This window comes from Neofelis nebulosa, chromosome 12 (genome assembly GCF_028018385.1).
Source record: "Neofelis nebulosa isolate mNeoNeb1 chromosome 12, mNeoNeb1.pri, whole genome shotgun sequence".
NCBI classification, from domain to species: domain Eukaryota; kingdom Metazoa; phylum Chordata; class Mammalia; order Carnivora; family Felidae; genus Neofelis; species Neofelis nebulosa.
In genome coordinates, this window is record NC_080793.1 from 91,505,415 (window position 1) to 91,525,111 (window position 19,697).

The 19,697-nt window shown below is 49.1% G+C and overlaps 1 protein-coding gene and 1 long non-coding RNA gene across 3 annotated transcripts in view; one reads left to right on the forward strand and one right to left on the reverse strand.

The window, feature by feature from the left end:
- Positions 1–450: 450 nt before the first annotated feature.
- Positions 451–19,697, reverse strand: part of SYK (spleen associated tyrosine kinase) — an 85,872-nt gene continuing 66,625 nt past the window's right edge. For both annotated transcript variants that reach the window (XM_058693257.1, XM_058693256.1), the window contains 5 exons: positions 17,360–17,569; positions 16,036–16,225; positions 8,459–8,599; positions 7,646–7,758; positions 451–2,295 (listed from right to left, as the gene is read on the reverse strand). In XM_058693257.1, the coding sequence (XP_058549240.1) occupies positions 2,223–2,295; positions 7,646–7,758; positions 8,459–8,599; positions 16,036–16,225; positions 17,360–17,569 (727 nt within the window). In that variant the 3' untranslated portion in view covers positions 451–2,222. The remainder of the gene's footprint in view (positions 2,296–7,645; positions 7,759–8,458; positions 8,600–16,035; positions 16,226–17,359; positions 17,570–19,697) is intronic.
- LOC131490807 (uncharacterized) lies at positions 7,716–17,825 on the forward strand. The gene is made up of 2 exons (XR_009251223.1): positions 7,716–7,820; positions 17,045–17,825. It is a non-coding gene; the product is annotated as an uncharacterized LOC131490807 (long non-coding RNA).

A 19,697-nucleotide genomic window follows, 5' to 3' on the forward strand; every position in this document is an offset into this window, starting at 1 on the left:
TGAGCTGTGTGTAGGTGTGCACATGGTGTGCACGTGCACATATGAGTGTGCGCACATGTAATGTGAGCAGCGTGTAGGCGTGTATGTGGTGTGCATGCTTGTGTATGGGAGTGTGTGAGCGTGTGACACCCTGGAGAAAACAGGTGGAGATGAGGGCTCTGGAATCCCCTCCTCGGCTCCCCCGGTGCTCCCTCAGCAATCTTCACAAAGACAGAGCTCGCGACCCCGGAGCGCTGCTTTGGCACCCACCGGGACTTCTGGGTCAGGGTCAGGCCCTCCGTGTGTGGAACCCACGAGCACGGTCACGGCTGGCCAGGGCCCCCTTGGCAGGCGTCTGCAGCACAAGCTCACGGACCCGTCCGAGGATTCTGTGTGTGTCCATCCTTCCGGGACGCAACTGGGAACTTCACAAGAAAACACACACACACACACACACACACACACACACAGTTGCTGTTTAACAGTTTATTTGAGAGTGCATCCTACCACATTCCAGTAACATCCACGAAAAGAATCATCAAACCAATTTAAAACTTTTATTTAAAAAAAAAAATCACAGTTAAAAAGTCCAGTGACAAAAAGCAGTTCTTGAGATGGAGGAAGAATACTGATGATCTGGTCGAGTGTGCTCTGCGGGGCGACGGGGCCTGAGAGCCCAGCAGGCACCTCCACACGTGCAGATCCGGATGGAGCGGCGGCCGCCGGGCAGGGGACGAGGTGAAGTCGCCACCAAGGCTGGTGACAGCCCGTGTGGGGACGCGCTCAGAGGAGAAACGAGTAATCGTTTCCGGAAACCTCAGTCCCGCCGTGGGGGAACGCAGTGTCCACGGCGTCAGCAAATGGTTCTGGCCAGAACAGGCTGTCTGTCCTCCGTCCGTGAGGCCCCTCTGTTCCCGCTAAACAAGGGCCCCCAGGTAAAGGCACAGGGAGTGCGTGTGACCCTGTGGCAGGGCAGACGCACGGTGAGTAGTCCTTCCCCTCCAGACTTAGCTCACGTCACCGAGCCTTCCACGTGCGGCCCCGCGACAGACACGCTCCGGCACCTGAAGGGTACCCGCAGCTCAGCGCCGGGGCCTCTGGTCCAGATGTCACCCCGCGTCATCCAGCCCATGACAGCTAATCCTAACTTTACTGGTATATGTGGGCCAGTGACTTGTGTAAGCCCAAACCCTGCTCAGGGGTTCACTAAGCCTAGGGAACTAGCAGAGAATGCCTCGTCTCGCACCTTCAACCCAAAGTCACACTCAGGCATACTTGTGGTGAGGGTCAGGGTCTGCGGCTTTATTAGGAATTAACACACTCTTAGGAGGCTCACGTTTAGAGGGCCTTGGCCACCAGCTTGTCCCCCCTGCTGTGAACACAGAAAGGGCTGGGGAACTCTGGCGACACCCTCTCTCTGGCGGAGGGGAGCTCGGACCTCACTCAGGAGATGAGGACCCGTGGCGTCCTGCTGTCTGTCCTCGCTCAGGCCCGCGGTGACAGACATCACGGCCCTCCACCGCCTGCACGACTTTTATTTACTGGTCCCCTGAAAGCACGGTCTTGGGAGAGTATGCGGGAGAGAGGCTGTTTCAGGGGAAAGGAAGCCAAGCCGGTCCGTGCCGAGAGCCCCCTTGTCCACGCAGGTGTGCGTCTTCCGTCTGAGATCACACAGAGCAAATGCAGTCTCCAAACTTTTTATCCCCTTTAACTGGCTACATGCTTGGATTTTGTTTTTTCAGCCTCAAAGGACTTGTGTCACCAGGGCAGCTTTTCGGTGGCAGGGCTCCTTCCATCTTTCGACCGGTCGGAGCCAAGTTCTGGAGGCAGCCAGCTCCCCTCTGCTCCCCTTCCCTCCACCGCAGACGGCAAGGCCAGCGGCACCCCTGGCCGCGGAGAACGGCACACGGGACGCCTCCAGGCTGCCAGACCTTCCGATGCAGAAACAGATCCTGAACGTAACCTGCCACGAAATCACACCGCGCAGACAAGAAACACAAAGGGATCCTTCCCCGGGCCCTCTGACCCTGCTGTCCTTCTTCCCGGGCTCTCCTGGGAGGGGCTGCTTTGTGGAGGGTGTGTTCTGGGACAGGCTTTGGGGACAACGGTCACAGACGTGCTCTACACGAGGCCGGCTCCCCTGGCAGCAGACGCAGGTGGAAACTCTCGAAATCCACGCACTGGGCTGGCTTTGCTGTGACCCCTCGTCTGCTCCCAAGGCGGCCACGGAGGGCGTGGGGCCGTTAGTTGACCACGTCGTAGTAATAATTGCGTAGACGCAGTTCCACGGCTGCGAATCCGGGCCTGCTCTCCACCCTGGAAAGGGAAGACGCACATTATTGTCCGTCCACGCGCTGTGGCAAAAGCCCCTCCGGCAGGTGGAGTGGAGGTGGCTGCGCCCCCTGCTGGTTCCTCCAGAGCCTGCGCATCCCTGCTCCCCGCACCCGGGGACCAGGAGCCCCTGGCGGAATACAGTCAGGCCCACGTGGCCTGCAGGACCCGATCCCCAGGTGACTCGTGTCCACCTTCAAGTTGGAGACGTTTTGCACGGGGAGCCGAGATCTTTCGCCCCCAGTTCAGAGACCTGTGATCCAGCAAAATAGGACGTGCCTAAAAATACTTAGTGGGTCAATGGGCTGAAGACCTATATTTCAAGTTGGACTCATAATCTTGCTAAAGACACAATTTAAGCTCTCCCCCTGCCCCCATCGGATGGCTCTGGGCTTTCTGGGACCGTGGGATGATATGGGTTCATATTAAACTCAAAGCCAAAGACGCGGGCACTGACGGTCACAAACCCGCAAGGCGAACTTCTCTGTCACTGCTGAGGATGGGAAATGACCTCAGTAAATAACGAGCTAACCATTTGTAACTTCTCCTCTGCTTTCTCCAATATGACAGGATCAGCCGGAAGCAAGTAGTTCTCAAAACTCTTGAGAATCTATCCCGGTGTGGAAGTGATTTTGCTCGTATCGCAAGATTTTTGGCTATAATGCCAGTGGGTAAGTTTGCCCGGTAAGGGAAACAGAGCTTGAGGTTAAACTGGGTGAAGTGTCCACATTGAAACTGTCACTTGCTCCAGGTCCGACAGGGGCCAGGGGGCAGGCTCATGGGGACCCAGAATCACTCCACTGTAGGGAGAGTGGTTTCTACAGAACCGAAATGGGTTTTGTCAAACGGCATCGACGTAAATGGTTTCGCTTGCAGCTTTTAAGAGCCAGGAAAAACCATAATGACCTGCTGGGACTTATCAGCAGTCTGTGGTCACAGCTGGGGACACAGGCCATCTCGGGCTTCATGGAGGGGGTCATGCCTCTGGCCACCAGGCTGTGTTCAGGATGGGGTGGTGGCCAAGCCCGGGTGCAGGAGCATGTGTGAGACCTGTGTCTAGACAGACAGACAGCCTCCCTCCTTCTACAGTCTAAGAGCACAACCTCATCACCTTTGCAAAACAGAACATTCCACTGCAAGTATGGGGGCCCAGATGCACAGAGCCCCCTTTGAATCTTTCTCTGGGGGTTTCATCCACCCAGCAGCCGGGCACCAAGCGAAGGAAGCGATGCAGGGCTACAGGCTGGCCCTCCGCAGACACCTGCTCAGGCTGTAGATCTCTCCTCTACACTGTGGGAGAGGCCGCCCCAAGGAGTAAGGATGATGTGGGGCTTCAGCAAGTGTGGCCAAGCGTCCTGTACGTGTGCCAGCTTCCCGTCTGTCCCCGCCTGCCCACATCTGCTTCCCCAGGCCTCGGGGTGCTTTCTGTACTCGGGCCCTCGTGCCAGGGGCCCCTCTTTCCTCGTTGCCTGCGCCCCTGCCCCTCATCCTGCCGTCCAGAACTCCACTCCCTAACAGAGGCCACTGTGGATCTCTAGCAGAAAGATGCTCCCACAACCTCCCACGGGGGCCGCACAGCACCTATCAAATACGCAACCACATGCTTACATGGGGTGGATTTGTGGCTTGTCTGCCTCGCGACAGCCCGTGCTCCCCCCGGCCCAGAGTAGTAACCACCTCGGAAAGTGTCAACCGGTGTGTACGTGGAGGGTGGTCAAAGGTGTGTCAGTGATAAGTGTCCAAGCGTGTACAGATATATACAAGTGTCCTCTCTACCTATCCATCATCCGTCTCTATCCATCTGTCATGTACTGATTGACTCATTTTCTATCAGCCATCCTTGTCCATCATCAATCTGTCCATCCCTCCAATATCCATCCATCCATCTAGATCTATCATGTATGTATGTATGTATATATATATATATATATATCCATATATCATCTATGTATCTATCTATCATCTATCTATCTATCTATCTACAAGTCTATCAGCCACACTGGTGAAGGTAGCTGACTGTTTAGAACAGAGGAAAGAATGGAAACAAAAAAGCCTCAAAAAGCCTGGAGAATGTACAGGGCTCGTTTGTATTCACTTCACCGACTCCACCAAGTTCTGGAAGCTCCATGAGCCTCTGTGCCTCCAAGCACCTGCTCCTTCTATGAGTAAGCACCCGCACACATGTGTTCCCTGTGTGGTCCCCCTGGGCTGTGTCCTCAGCCCTGAAAGGCCATCGGACTCATCCCCTTCTGCGAACACACAACAGAATGCACTAATTTTGTGGCTTACCTGCGGCCTGTTCGCCCCTCTCTTCAACTGCAGGCTCCAGCAGGGGCTGGGCTTTCCCTGAGGCCTGCTGACCCCCTGCCTGGTGCTGGGATGGAGGCTTGCACACGGCACCTCCAGTGGGGAGAGTGGCCACGTGAACACCTGGGTGCTCAGGGGAGGGGGGCTCTCAGGGGAGGGGGCGCTCAGAGGAGGGGGCTGTCAGGGGAGGAGACTCTCAGGGGAGGGGACTCTCAGGGGAGAGGAATCTTAGGGGAGGAGGGCTCTGGAGGGGGCGCTCAGAGGAGGGGGCTCTCAGGGGAGGGGACTCTCAGGGGAGGGGGTGCTCAAGGGAGGGGGCTCTTAGGGGTGGGAGGCTCTGGAGAGAGCTCTCAGGGGAGGGGGCTCTCAGGGGAGGGAGCACTCAGAGGGAATGGACTTGGCCCTGAGCAGAACTGGGACCAGGGACAAGGATGGTCTGGGCAATGTCGCCCTATTGCTCGTGTTTGCTGATCTTTAAGCAGCACTTGGGGCTCCATCGAGATCATTCCCGACCTCAGACATCCTAAATGTCCCAGGCTTTTCTCCATTAGGCCGCCGCCCTGTTTTTCAGCGTGAAGAGCCCCAACTTCTCCCGATTCAGCAGGCCTTTCCCCCCTGGCATCTCTACGTACAGGACCTGCAAGGAGTCTGTGAAACCCTTCTAGCTGAAGCCCCCAGCCCCGCTCCCCGTGTGTCCTCCCTGGTTTCCACAGTGCACCCAGGCCCCCAGCGTGACCTCTGCAGGTACCTTTCTGAGCACCCCACCCCCCTCTGCAAAGCAGGAGGGCTGGGGGGGGATGTACGCCTACTCAGGGTTCGGTTCCCCACCCCAGACACACCACGGAGCCCAGGGGACAGCCAGGTGAACAGAGATGCTGGCGGCCGGGGGCAGGCGTCTCCCCGGGGGTAGCCAGACCCGCTCCTGGAGCCACACCCAAGGAAACGGTGCCTTTCCGTTCAGGGACTGCTGACATTCAGACTGAGCCTCTGATCATCGCCTGCCCCCACCCCCACCCCCTGCCCTGTTTCAAATCACTGCTAGAAACACTCCAACCTTCAGAAACACAGCTTTGTTGGAAAAGCAATCAAAGACCGATGAGGAGTCTTTTCTAATTTCAGGCTGTGGGCGGGCATCACTCCCGTCACTCGGCTGATACTGGGGCTGGTTCCGGGCGACGTGGGTCTCACCAGAGAGCACGCGGGGATCAGAGTGATGGGGACGAGACATCCCTGTGCGTCGGCCTCACTCAGACCCTCCTGAAACCTCTAGGTGAGCGCGGACACTGGGGGGTCGAGCCCTCCGAGAGAACAGGACTCCCTTTGTCACGGCTCCGGTGAGTTCCCAGGACAGCTGTCTCCCTGCACGTCCTCCCTCCGTGGACCAACCGGCAGAGACCATGCGAGTGGCTGTACATGTGCAGGTGTCCAGCGGGGACAGAGTGTCGCCTGCCCCTGATGCCCAGGTCACAGGAGCCACGCGCCCAGTGCTGAGGGGACCCCGGAGCCAAGCTGGACGTCCGCCTGCCTCGCTCACCCCGCTGGGCACATCCCCCAAGCCCGCACCCGTCCTGATCCCTCCCGCCCACCCCTCCACTCCTTACTGGCAACACACGGGACAACCGACAGAAATAAAGGCGTCAGCATTAGCAAATGCCACAATGCTCACTTCAACCATCGCCCTGCGAGTTTATCTGAATTTGAGGCTTTTCCATTTGTCTCAGAATCACTTAAAGGGTGTTCTTCCCCAAGGAAGTGAACGCTTCCACAGGAAGGCCCAGGCAGGAGGGAGAGCACATCTGGGAAATGCCCCCTTCTACTAAGTGCCCTCCCCAGGGCTGTGCCTGACCCGAGGCCTCGGACTGTGGCTGGGGGTCACCTGACCCAGCGTCCCCGGGATGGAGAGGTCGCTTAGGCCAGAGGCTGGGACGAGTGCATGGAGGAAGGCCGCAGTGAGCTCGTTTCCGACCTGGGCGTCAGCTCCCAGTGGATCCTCACAGCCTGTGGGGTCCCCACGGCCCAGCAGGTGCACCAGAAGCCAGGACAAGCCTGCGCCATTCCCAGTGGCCTCATCGGGCCTCCGCCAGAGGCCCTTCCCCTGCACGGTGTCCGTAGCAGCAGGCTGGGAGACCTCCGGCCTCTCCCTTCGGGGCCGCTCCTGGGTCACTTCCAGAGAACGACGGCATTCCTTCCACTCCCAATGTGGCTGTGGTGGACGATGCTCCCGGGAGGTAGAGAACCCCAGGTGGCATTTGAAAGCACTTGGAACATCCCTCAACATCAGCCGGGTATCTGGGAGCAGGTCTGACCCTGAGGTGGTAAAGCCCGTGGCAGGTACGTGAGCTCCTCTGCATCGTGGACCCGCATCGTGTCTGGGCTGCGAGGGCTCCCAGGCACATGCCAGGGCCAGAGACACGGGGGCCACGGCTCGTGGTTTCCCCACGACCCACTCACAGGCCGCCCCTGTGGGCAAGGTCAAGGGCCACTCCTTGATTCTCAGGCGTGGTGTGCTTCTCTCCCTGCTGAGCTGCCTACAACGTCACCTGTGGTCCCCCAGGCAGGACGCAGGACGCACTCGGCACACTCAGGCCACTTTGCAAGGTCTGAGTCACTTCCGGGGAAGGGCTCCCTCGGCCCACCCACCCGTGACCTGGACAACACCCATGGTCTTGCCTCACTATGAAGGTGGTCAGGAACCAGGCGAGTACAACATTGTCCCCACTGAGCCCCTCTGCCACCCACTGTGGCACGCGGCACCAGCCCAGACTCCCACCGACATCCTTCTGCGGTGACCACCCCCACCCCCAGCTGGTATTATCTATGTTTAAATTCTGACCCCCTGGATGACAGTAACTGCCTAAACTTACCCTTTAGAACGAGGAATACAAGTGCACGATCCAGGAAGCAAGCCACCCCCACCGTGCTCGGTTCAGAAGGGAGCAAGTCCCTAGTTGGGAGGCGGTGCTTCTTTTCGGTGCCTCCCATTTGCCCCAGGGCATTTGCGCAAACCGCAGGGCGTGCGAGTACTCACTCATACGTCCAGCACAGCTTCATCAGCTCGTACATCTCCCTTGGACACCCCGTGGGGCACCCCATTCTCTCTCCTTTCTCCAGCATGGCCGAAACCTCACTTCCCTTCATGCCCTGAAACACGCAGAACATACCCCAGCTTGGTAAACGTGGTGTTGAGTACAACAAAACAGCAGGTAGGTCCTACCCCCGCCCCAGAGAAACAAAAGCACACACTGCGCGATTTCACTTAGAAAAAGTACAAAAACAGGAGCTCCTAACCCGGGATCTAGACATCAGATGGGGTGACCCTTGGGGGACAGCTTGTATGTGCAAGGGGAACCGGGGGGTGAGGGGTTCTGTTCTGTTTCATCGCCTGGGCTCTGGTTTCATGAGCACATCCCATTTGTGAAAATTCATCAAGCTGTGTTCCAGCACACGGACCTTTTTTGAGATGTATCCATTCGGATTAAAAAAAAAAAAAAACAACAAAAAAACAACAACTAAAATATTTAACTGGACTGCAAATGTAATCATGGAAATTGCCATCATTTCTATTTCAACTCTAATGAATGTTGATTTGGGTCTGTTTTATGCACACCGCCAGGTGTAAAGCGTCATGAAAAACACATACACTGTTCAGTTATTATCAAATACTGCCTCTTCAACTTAGAACAAAACTGAGGTCCTGTTAATGGCTCACTGGCAAAAAGGTCGTGCCAGACTCAGAAAGGGTGCCCAGATTTTATGATTTTCCAAATGGGTCCCGTGGCAATAGCGTGTGGCTGATCTGTCTGATCTGTTGTGATGGCTCAGTGCAGCCGCGGCGGCTCACCCGGTACGGCTTCTGCCCGTAGGAGAACGCCTCCCACATCAACACGCCGAAGCTCCAGACGTCACTCTTGCTGGAGAACTTGTAGTAGTTGATGCACTCGGGGGCGTACCACTTGACCGGCCACTTCCCGTGGGTCTGGGCCTGCGGGCAAAGCAGATGGGGGCACTCCGTTAATGACAGGATCGCAGGTGCCCCCGTTCATGGCAGCAAAAGGCGGGAGCCCGCCCGGGGTCCACCGCCGGAGGAACGGATAAACAACATGTCGATATTCCTATGGTGGAAAGTCACTGGGCCTTAAAAAGGAAGGGAATTCTAGTGCATGATACAACAGGGGTGGACCCCGAGGACATTATCCTCAGTTAAACAAGCCCGGTCAAGGTACTAAGGTGCAAATACTGCGTGAAAGCACCCCCCTGAGGCTCCTAGAGGGCTCCCAGTCACAGACAGAAAGTGCAGTAACTGTGGCCAGGGCCTAATGAGGACCGAGTTCCAGTCTGGGAAGATGAGAATTCTGGGCAGAGGTTGTAACCTCAGGGAATGTGCTTAACATTACACTTAAAAACGGTTACGATGGTCAAATTTAGGTTATGTGTATTAACCACCGTTGAGAAAAACAAGAATAGGGCGCCTGGGTGGCTCAGTCAGTTAAGCTCAGGTCATGGTCTCGTGGTTCGTGAGTTCAAGCTCCCCGTCAGGGTCTGTGCTGACAGCTCAGAGCCTGGAACCTGCTTCAGATTCTGTCTGTCTCTCTCTCTTTCTCTCTGCCCCTCCCCTGCTCATGCTCTGTCTCAGAAAGGAAGGAAGGAAAGAACAAAGGAAGGAAGGAAGGAAAGAAAGAAAAAGAAAGAAGAAAAGAAGAAAATGACTCCCCAAATGCTGTGTGCATGTTTGCATGTGTGTATTTGGTCTGAATCTTAAAACTATGACTAAATCTTAAATTTTTAAGATTTAAATAAATATTAATTAAAAAAAAATTTTTTTTTTGACGTTTATTTATTTTTGAGACAGAGAGAGACAGAGCATGAAGGGGGGAGGGGCAGAGAGAGAAGGAGACACAGAATCGGAAGCAGGTTCCAGGCTCTGAGCCATCAGCCCAGAGCCCGACGCGGGGCTCAAACTCACGGACCGCAAGATCGTGACCCGAGCTGAATCGGACACTCAACCGACTGCGCCACCCAGGCGCCCCAAATATTAATTTTTTTAATGTTTATTTTTGTGACACAGAGAGAGAGAGAGAGAGAGAGCATGAGCAGGGGAGGGGCAGAGAGAGGGGGAGACACAGAATCTGAAGCAGGCTCCAGGCTCCGAGCTGTCAGCACAGAGCCCGATGCGGGGCTCAAACCCACGAATGGTGAGATCAGGACCTGAGCCGAAGTCAGACACTTAACTGACTGAACCACCCAAGCGCCCCTAGATTTAAGTACATATTTTTTAAGATTCAGACCGTATTTCTTGTACCTTTTTGTCCTTTTTCTCTCACCTCTTCCTGGGTGACTCATATTTCATGGAGCTTGTTGCAACATGCAAAGAGTCAAGCATCAAGATCCCATGGTCATGCTCCAAGAAATACTGGGCCGTAGCATCTTTAACTGTCACCGTGTTTTTGTCCATGATTTTAGGCCGACATTAATTATTTTGTTACAGATTGCAAGTATTGCTTAAAATCTGTTTTAAACTTTTTTTAAAAAAAGATTTTATTTTTAAGTAATCTCTACACCCAACGTAGGGCTTGAACTCATAAGCCTGATATCAAGAGTTGCATGGTCCACTAAGCCAGCCAGGCACCCCCAAAATGCTTTAAACTTTCTAATTTCAAAAAGCAAGTGGTAGGGGGGCACCTGGGTGGCTCGGTCAGTTAAGTGTCCGACTTCGGCTTAGGTCATGATCTCGCGGTCCGTGAGTTCGAGCCCCGCGTCAGGCTGTGGGCTGATGGCTCAGGGCCTGGAGCCTGTTTCAGATTCTGTGTCTCCCTCTCTCTCTGCTCCTCCCCTGTTCATGCTCTGTCTCTCTCTGTCTCAAAAATAAATAAACGTTAAAAAAAATTAAAAAAAAAAAAGCAAGTGGTAGGGGCACTTGGGTGGCTCAGTCCGTTAAGCGTCCGACTTCGACTCAGGTCATGATCTCACGGCTCGTGAGTTCGAGCCATACATCGGGCTCTGTGCTGACAGCTCAGAGCCTGGAGCCTGCTTCGGATTCTATGTCTCCCTCTCTCTCTGTCCCTCCCCTGCTTATACACACTCTCTCTCTCTCAAAAATAAACAATAAAAAAAATAAAATAAAAAAGCAAGTGGTAGCAAAGAGATCAGAATCGTGCCCAGAGAAACCCTTTACTCTAGGGGTTGGAGTCTGGCGCATGTAAGTTCTGCTACGTCCCGTGGACGGAACCGTCACAAGCACCCTTGTGGGGAGGGAGGTGGTGGGTTGAGAGGGGACAGCCTGGGAACATCGGCCTGAGAGCACAGATACCATGGCGTCTCTAAATGACACACTGATTACACTTCCATCTCAATCATGTTATGCATTATTTTTAGATTCTGACTTCAAAAGTTGTGAACAATATACTCGTGTGTTATTTTGGTTTTAATTTTAATTTTGAGGTGATACAAAGGAAACCCTTTGACAAATCCTACATACATCAAAAAGGTAAATCTCTCTCCACCAATTCCAAATCCTCATCCACAGAGACGGCCGTGTTTGGTAGTTTGTCCTGAATCTTTCCAGAAAAATCTATATACGAGTACAGAGAGGGATTATATACGTTTTTGGAGGTGGAAAAGCTAGGAGCGTATGTTTTGCACTTTATTTTATTTATTTATTTATTTTTAATTTTTTTTTTAATGTTTATTTATTATTGAGAGACAGAGAGACACAGAGCGTGAGCAGGGGAGGGTTAGACAGAGGGGAGAGACACAGAATCCGAAGCAGGCTCCAGGCTCTGAGCTGTTAGCACAGAGCCGGATGCGGGGCTCGAACTCACAAACTGCGAGATCATGACCTGAGCTGAAGTCGATTGCCCAACCGACTGAGCCACCCAGGCGCCTCGCACTTTATTTTTTAATGGTGCTGCTCAAGCATGTGTTGTAGATATATTTCCACGTCAGCACGCACAAATAGTCACTTTTAGAAGAGTTAATTGCATGCCTCCTATAAATCTACTATGACTGATGTAACCAGCCTCCTACCGAGAGACCATGAGGCAGTTTCCTGATGTTTGCTATTACATTCTAGAACGTCATTCTAGAACGAACATTACTGGCCGTGTGTATCTGTGCCCCGTGCAGGGCAGAGCTGCAGGATCAAAGGGCATTTGTGTTCAGCGCAAGGTCACGTTGCCACGCACAGATGTGCTTCCGTTAGTATCATTTCTCTGTAACGTCGTTTAGCTCTCGATTCTGTTCCATTTCACCCTGTCTTCTCAAAGAAATGGCCCATGTCTCCGTCTTTTCAGGAGTGCGGGATCTCCGTGCCGCTTCTAACGTGCACGCTATGGTGACTGAGCCACACGGGTATTGCAAGATGTTTACCAGAGTAAGGTTACTTAGCACATCCTTCATCTGACAAAATTACCATTGCTTGTTGTTGTGGGGAGACCATGCAAGATCTATTCTCGTAGCAACTTCCACGTATATATATAGCACGGTCCTACAGGCTGCGGGCACCATACCAAGCACAGACCCCCAGAATTTATTCCTCTGACAACTAAAAGTTTACGTTCTGTGACTGCCATCTTCTCTTCTCCTCTGCCCCTCAGTCCCGGACAACCAGAATCTACTGTTTCTGTGAGTTTGGCTTTTAAATTCCACATATAAGTGAAAGCATGCAATATTTCTCTTTCTCTGTTTGGCTTATCACTCAGCATAATGCCCTCGAGGACCGGACATGTTGTTGCAAATAGCAGGTTTCCTCCTTTTGTTATGGTTGACGTATCCCATGTGGTTGTCTGTATTTTAAACCAACACACACACACACACACACACACACACGCACACCACATCACGTCTTCTTGATCCATTCATCCATTGTTTGATATTTAGGTTGTTTCTTTATCTTGCCTATTGTATGTAATGACTGCAATAAATATGAGAGTGTGTAGATATCTCTGCTAGATGGTGATTTCATTTCTTTCAGATAAATGCACAGAAGTGAGATTGTTGGATCACATGGGAGTCCTAGTCTTAATTTTTTAAGGGCTCCCCGTGCTGTTTTCCATACTGGCTGCACCAATTGACATTCCTACCAACAGTGCAAGAGGGTTCCCTTTTCTCCACATCCTTATCAACACCTGTTATTTTTAATTTTTTTGATAATATCCATTCTGACAGGTGTAAGGTGGTATCTCAATGTGGTTCTGATTTGCATTTCCCTGATGATTTGTGATCCTTTAGATGTACCTGTTGGCCATTTGTATGTCCTCTTTGGTTACAGAAATACAGAAAAAGAATAGAAAATGTTTATTCAGGTCCTTTGTGCATTTTAAAATATGATTTTTATTTTATTGTACTTTTTTGCTATTGATTATACGAATTCCTTATAGATTTTCAATATTTACCCCTTGGTTTGCAAATATTTTCTCTCATTCCACTGGTTGACTTTCACTCTGTTGTTTCTTTTGTTGTACAAAAACTTTTTTTTTTTTTTAATTTTTAATGTTTATTTACTCTTGAGACAGAGAGAGACAGAGCATGAAGGGGGAGGGTCAGAGAGAGGGAGACACAGAATCTGAAGCAGGCTCCAGGCTTCGAGCTCAGCACAGAGCCCGACGCGGGGCTTGAACTCATGGACCTTGAGATCATGACCTGAGCTGAAGTCGGACGCTTAACCAGTGGAGCCGCCCAGGCGCCCCTGTACAACTTTTTAAATTGACATAATCTCATTATTTGATTTCTGCTTTCGTTGCTTGGACTTCTGGTGTCATATCCAAAACATTCATTGCCAAGACCAATGTCAAGAAGCATTTTTCATATGCTTTCCTCTAGGACTTGTGTGGTTTCAGGTCTTATGTTTGAGTCCTTCGTCCATTTTGAGTTAATTTTTGTGAGTGGTATGATATAGGGGTCCAATTTCCTCCTTTTGCATGCGACCATCCAGTTTTACCAACACCATTTATTACTGAAGAGACTGTCCTTTCCTGAGCATTCTTGGCTCCCTTGTCAAGTATTATTAGTTGGCTATTATGTTAGGGTTATCTCTGGGCTCTTGGTTCTGTCCCACTGGCCCATGTGTCTTTATTTACATCAGTACCATACTGCTTTGATCACTATAGCTTTGTAGTGTGGTTTGAAACCAGGGAGCATGATGACTGCAGCTTTGTTCTTTCTCAAGATTGCTTTGGCTACTTGGGGCCTTTTGGGTTCCATATGAATTTCAGAATTTTTTTTTCTATATCTGAAAAAAAATGCCATTGGAATCCTGATAGGGATTTGCATTAAACATATAGATGGCTTTGAGTAGTATGGACAATATTAACTCTCAATCCATGAGTGGAGGATATCTTTTCATTTTATTTGTCTTCTTCAATTTCTTTCCAGTATTTTATAGTTTTCAGTGTTTTGATCTTTTACTTCCTTATTGAAATTCATTCCGAAGTATTTTATCATTTTGATACAATGGTAAATGAGCTTTTATTTCTTTTTCAGACAGTGTATTGTTGGTGCATCGAGATGCAACCGATTTCTGCAAGTTGATTTTGTCTCTTGTACTTTACCGGATTGATTGATGGGTTGTAATGGTTTCTTGGTAGAATCTTTAGTGTTTTCTCTATGTAAGATCACGTCAACTGCAAATAAAGACGATTCTATTCTACCTTTTAGGTATAGATGGCTTTTATTTATTTTCCTTGCCTGATCGCACTGGCTAAGACTTCCAGGACTATGTTGAATAGGAGTGCTGTGAGCAGACACTCTTGTCTTGTTCCTGATCTTAGAGGGAAAGCTCTCAACCTTTTTCCATTGAGACTGATGTTAGTTGCGTGCCTGTGATATGTGGCCTTCACTGTGTTGAGGCATATTCCTTCCATATCCACTTTGTTGAAAGTATCATGAAAGGACACTGAATTTTGTCAAATGCTTTTCCTGCATCTATTGAGATGACCATAGGATTCTTAGCCTTCATTCTATTAATGCAGCATATCACATTTATTGTTTTGCAAGATGTTAAACCATTCTTGCATCCAAGGATAATTACCACTTGCCCATGGCGTAGGATTCTTTCAATGGGTTGTTGAACTCAGTTTGCGAGTATTTTACAGATAATTTCTGCGTGCGTGTTCATCAGGGACTTTGGCCTATAGTTTTGTTTGTGGTACCTTGGGATCTGGGTAATGTTGGCCTTGTAAAATGAGTTTGAGAAGGACTGGTATTAATAATTCTCCTTTAAATGTTTGGTAGAATTCACCTGTGACTACTGTTGGGTCCATTTGGCCTAAAGTATAGTTCAAGTCCAATGTTTCCTTATTGATTTTCTGCGTGGATGACCTATCCATCATTAAAAGTGGGGTATCAAAACCCCCTACTATTATTGTGCTATTGTCTATTTGTCCCTCCAGGTCTGTTAGTATTTGTTTATTCAGGTTATATTCAGATGGTTCTCCAATGTCGCACGCGTACATATTTAAAATTGTTGTATCCTCGTAAAGAGTCAACTTCACCATTATCACGTGATGACCTTCTTTGTTTCTTGGTATGGTGTTTGGCCTAAAGTCCGTTCTGTCTGATATAGCTACTTCTGCTACTTTTTGGTCTCCATTTTCATGGGGTATCTTTCCCATCCCTTCACCTTGAGTTTATGTGTGTCCTTAAAGCTGAAGGGACTCTCTTGTAGGCAACATGCGGTTGAGTCTTGTAGGTTTTTTAAATTTATTCTGCGACTCTGTATTTTTGATTGGAGAATTTAATCCATTTACATTAAAATAATTATTGACAGGTTAGGAACTTACGAATGCCATCTTACTGTTTTCCAGCTGTTTTGTAGTTCTTTCCTTCCTCTCTTGTTGTCTTCCTTTGTGATTGGATGGTTTCTCGTTGCGGTATGCTTAGATTCTCTTCTGTCTTATGTGCACAACTCAGCTCTTTGTCATTATATTGAGGCTTACACAAAACATCTTATAAATGTAATAGTCGGTTTTAAGGTGATAACGACTTCACTTTGATGGTACGCAACAATTCTGCCCTTTCGTCCCTCCCCATCCTATTTTATGTTTTTTGGTGTCATAAGTTATATCTTTTAATATTGTGTATCTGCTAACAAATTGTTGTAGCTATAGCTATTTTTTTTTTTGAGAGGGAGGATGACAGAGAGAGAGCATGAGTGAGGGAAGGGCAGAGGGAGAGGGTGAGAGAGAGAGTGTGAGTGAGGGAAGGGAAAAGAGAGGGAGAAAGAGAGACACAGACAGAGAGAGAATCTTAAGCAGGGCTTAAGATGCAGGGCTCGATCCCACAACCTGGGGAATCACGACCTGAGCTGAAATCAAGAGTGGGACGCTCAACGGACTGAGCTGCCCACGTACCCCCGGAACACAGACATTTGCATTTCAGATTCTCACTACCTGCTGCTTTGAATACTGGCTAAGTTATTCCTACCTTGTAGTAGTTTTCATCAGCACGGAGCGCTTTGGAAAGTCCAAAATCACTGATCTTGGCATAGTGTTGAGTAACCAGCAAGACGTTTCTTGCCGCCAGATCTCTGTGCACAAAATTGCTCTCCTCCAGATACTTCATTCCCATAGAAACCTGATGAACCAGCTCTATGATGTTCTTATCCTTGACGTGCCTGAAAGTTACAGATGTGTCATGAGTGATAGCAGACCGTAGTTCAAGTATGTTCCTCAGGTAAGCAGAGGGGTCCACGCATTGCCTATTGTCCGTCAGAGTAACAAGTGGTTACAAAAGCCTTGTTAATCTATGGCTGCCCAAAGCCGAGCACCATTGTCCTGGTCTCGAACTGGTACGCTTTTCAAGGTGTGCTTTGAACTGCATGAGAAATAGCACAACGGCATGGGCAGCCCCCACTCATGGAGGGCCAGGCTTCGGTTGGAACCCTTGTTCCAAAATGGGACAGGTAACAACACCGAGTCTCCGTTTCTTACCTGTGGAGTGAGGTTAACGGCGCCTCCCTTCTCTGCAGATTAAAGACACAATCTGAGTAGAGTACAAACGCAATGTAGCCAATGGGACAAAGTAGTCGGTGGCTGTTCGTATGACTTATTCATTGTGAGTTCCTCCCTCTCAACAATGGCTGTAGATGAGCCCAGCAGGAATACCCCACCAACAGTTGTAACCCATTGATAGCAACAGATATTTTCAGAATTACTTGTAGGAATGTAGAGGTCAGCCAGACACATAAGACATCACTATCTCCCCTTTAAAGATGTTGATTTTGGGGGCGCCTGAGTGGCTCCGTCAGTTAAGCGTCCAACTTGGGCTCAGGTCATGATCTCACAGTTTGTGGGTTCGAGCCCCGCGTTGGGCTCTGCACTGACAGCATGGAGCTTCCCTGGGATTCTCTCTCTCCCCCCGCCCCTCCCCTGATCGCTTAAAGTAAATACACTTAAAAAAAATAAAAAGGAATGTTCAATATTTCTCTCACTAGGCAGGGCATGTTCTGGCAGCGAGGGGAGCCCGCTTCTATGGCGGATTCTATCACTGGGCAATTTGGAGTGAGCAAAGGACCGTGAAGAAGACAAAATTGTTGGACTGGAGGTTTTCTTAGCACAAGTGCAAAAAGAACGTTTGATCGGAAGACTACTGCTCTTTTCCCTCCTCCCTCAAGGCCCCGTAAGGGTGGGCCAACGCTGGCAAGGCATGGGAGGAGACAAAGCTTCCCAGAGAAATCAGGCTATGACGTACACTGGGCTGGTGGCTTTTGCCCCAGCACTGTGTGCGCTTCCGGCCTACGCGACGTTACCTGTTCTGCTGTAAATACTTGTTGAGCGGACCCAGTTCCGCCATCTCCATCACCAGCATCCAGGACTCGGCTTCACAGATGCCGATCATGCGCACGATGTAAGGGTTATCGAGCTGCTGCATGACATTGGCTTCCGCTAATAACTCATCTTTAAGAGCGGGGTCGTTAGCCTCGTTCTTCAGAATCTTCACAGCCACCGTTTTCACGACTCTGCAAAAGAAATCGTAACACATAAGAAAGAAAGTTTTCAAAGTGGCCGGGGTTTAGGTAATTGCCTTCCGCGGGGCGTAACTGCTCTGCTAGAAATGGGGTTCTGGAAATCGCTGCAACCACATTCTCTCTACTTTACAGACAAAGAGAGTCGCCCTTCATTACTTAAAGGGGGGAGCTGAAGAACAGTCCGAGCAAGCCGAGCCTAAATATTATAGAATATGAGTAGCTTTCAAATAAACCTTACAAACCATGACATGCATGAGTTCCTATGCCATCTACAGGTGATCTGTAATGTATGTGAATACAATGTTCCTTTGATATATGTTTAAAATGAATTTCTGGATGCAGAATTGAAAAGCACACACTGTTCAAGCTCATTGTTTACAAAGCACTTTTTAAAACTGGGCGCCAATGCTTTTAAGCAAGCTTCAACAAGTTTGTAAAAAATGAACTGCTTTTCATTTTCTCATAACAACATCACATAGGTCACATTTGACCTCCTGAAAATATTCTGATATAATGGGACTGAAATAAATGGGTGGAACTTAACTGTGGAGGATTTAGAAAAGTGCATTTCTCTATGATACAATTCCCACACAGGAATCACACCTCGTTGGTTGAACCCCCAAATGGGAGAATAAAAATAGGTCTGTCCCGCAAAACAGGTAAAATAAGAGAATAACAGAGTAAGTCTAACATACATTCAGAAAGACACAGACACCTTCTGTGCAGATCTTAACAAGTGTTTCCACACTGAACACACACTGTAGTTCCTACACAAACACACCCCCAGCACCCCAAGAGCATCCCTCGCCCTTCTGCAATCATGGACATATTTCCCTATGTTATTTCTAGATAGTTTTATCATTGTACCTTTCATTTCAGTCTACCATCCATGTGGAACTGGGTTTGCATACGACGTGAGGTAGGGATCAAAATGAACAGCAAAAATCTCTTGATTCTTCCCAACCCGTCCTTTCTTAAGGAAGAAAAAACACCCACAGTCCCCTCAAGAAAAGAAAAGAGGAAGGAAGCCCCCAACTCATCTTATGAGGCCAGCATTACCCTGATGCCAAAACCAGGCAAAGAAATTCCAAGGAAAATAAGCTACTGAAATCTCTCATGAACATAAATGCAAATATTCTAAGAGAAGTATTAGTAAATTAAATTCAGTGAGTTATGAAAAAGGTAGAATGAGTATGTAATTCACAAACAAGACGTGTGTGTTCCACATCTTGTTGGTTTTAACATCTGAATGAGAGGTGGCTTTAACATTTGAAAATCAATCAGTGTACTTCACCATGTAAACACAATAAAGGAGAAAAACCATAAGGTCATCTCAGCAGAGGAAAACAAGTGCTCAGTAAACTGTAATATACATTCATGATTAAAAATAAATCTCTCAGAGAGTAAGAACCGATGGAAACTTTCCTAATCTGATAAAGAGCAGCTAGAAACCTAATAGCGAGATATTTAAAGTATCCCCCTTCACAAAATCAAGAATGAGAAATGAGGTTACTTCCAGTTTTATTCAACATTGAGGCACAATTCTGGGCTAATACAACAAGGCAAGAAAGCAATATCAAAGCATAAGGATTAGACAGGATGAAATAAAACTGTCTTTATTCACAGATGACACATTTCGGGTCAAAGAATACACCGATAAATGACTAGAAATGATTTGAGGGGTAACAGATGAATTCAGTCAAGGATGCTGATGATCAAGTCAAGAGGTGAAACTGGTTCTATTTCCACATCCAAGCAACACTTGGATTAGCAAATGAAATTTTAAAAACTATAGCATATATATTAACATCTAAAATACTAAATACCTCCAAATGAATCCAAGAAGAAATCCAAGACTGCTACACAGGAAACTATGCCCTACACAGAAACTACACCCTACACAGAAAACTACAACCCGCACAGGAAGCTACACTCTACACAAGAAGCTATACTCTACATAGGAAACAACACCCTATAGAGGAAACTACACCCTACACAGGAAACTACACCCTACACAGGCAACAACACCCCACACAGGCAACTATACCCTACACAGGAAACTACACCCAACACAGGAAACAACACCCCACACAGGCAACTATACCCTACACAGGAAACT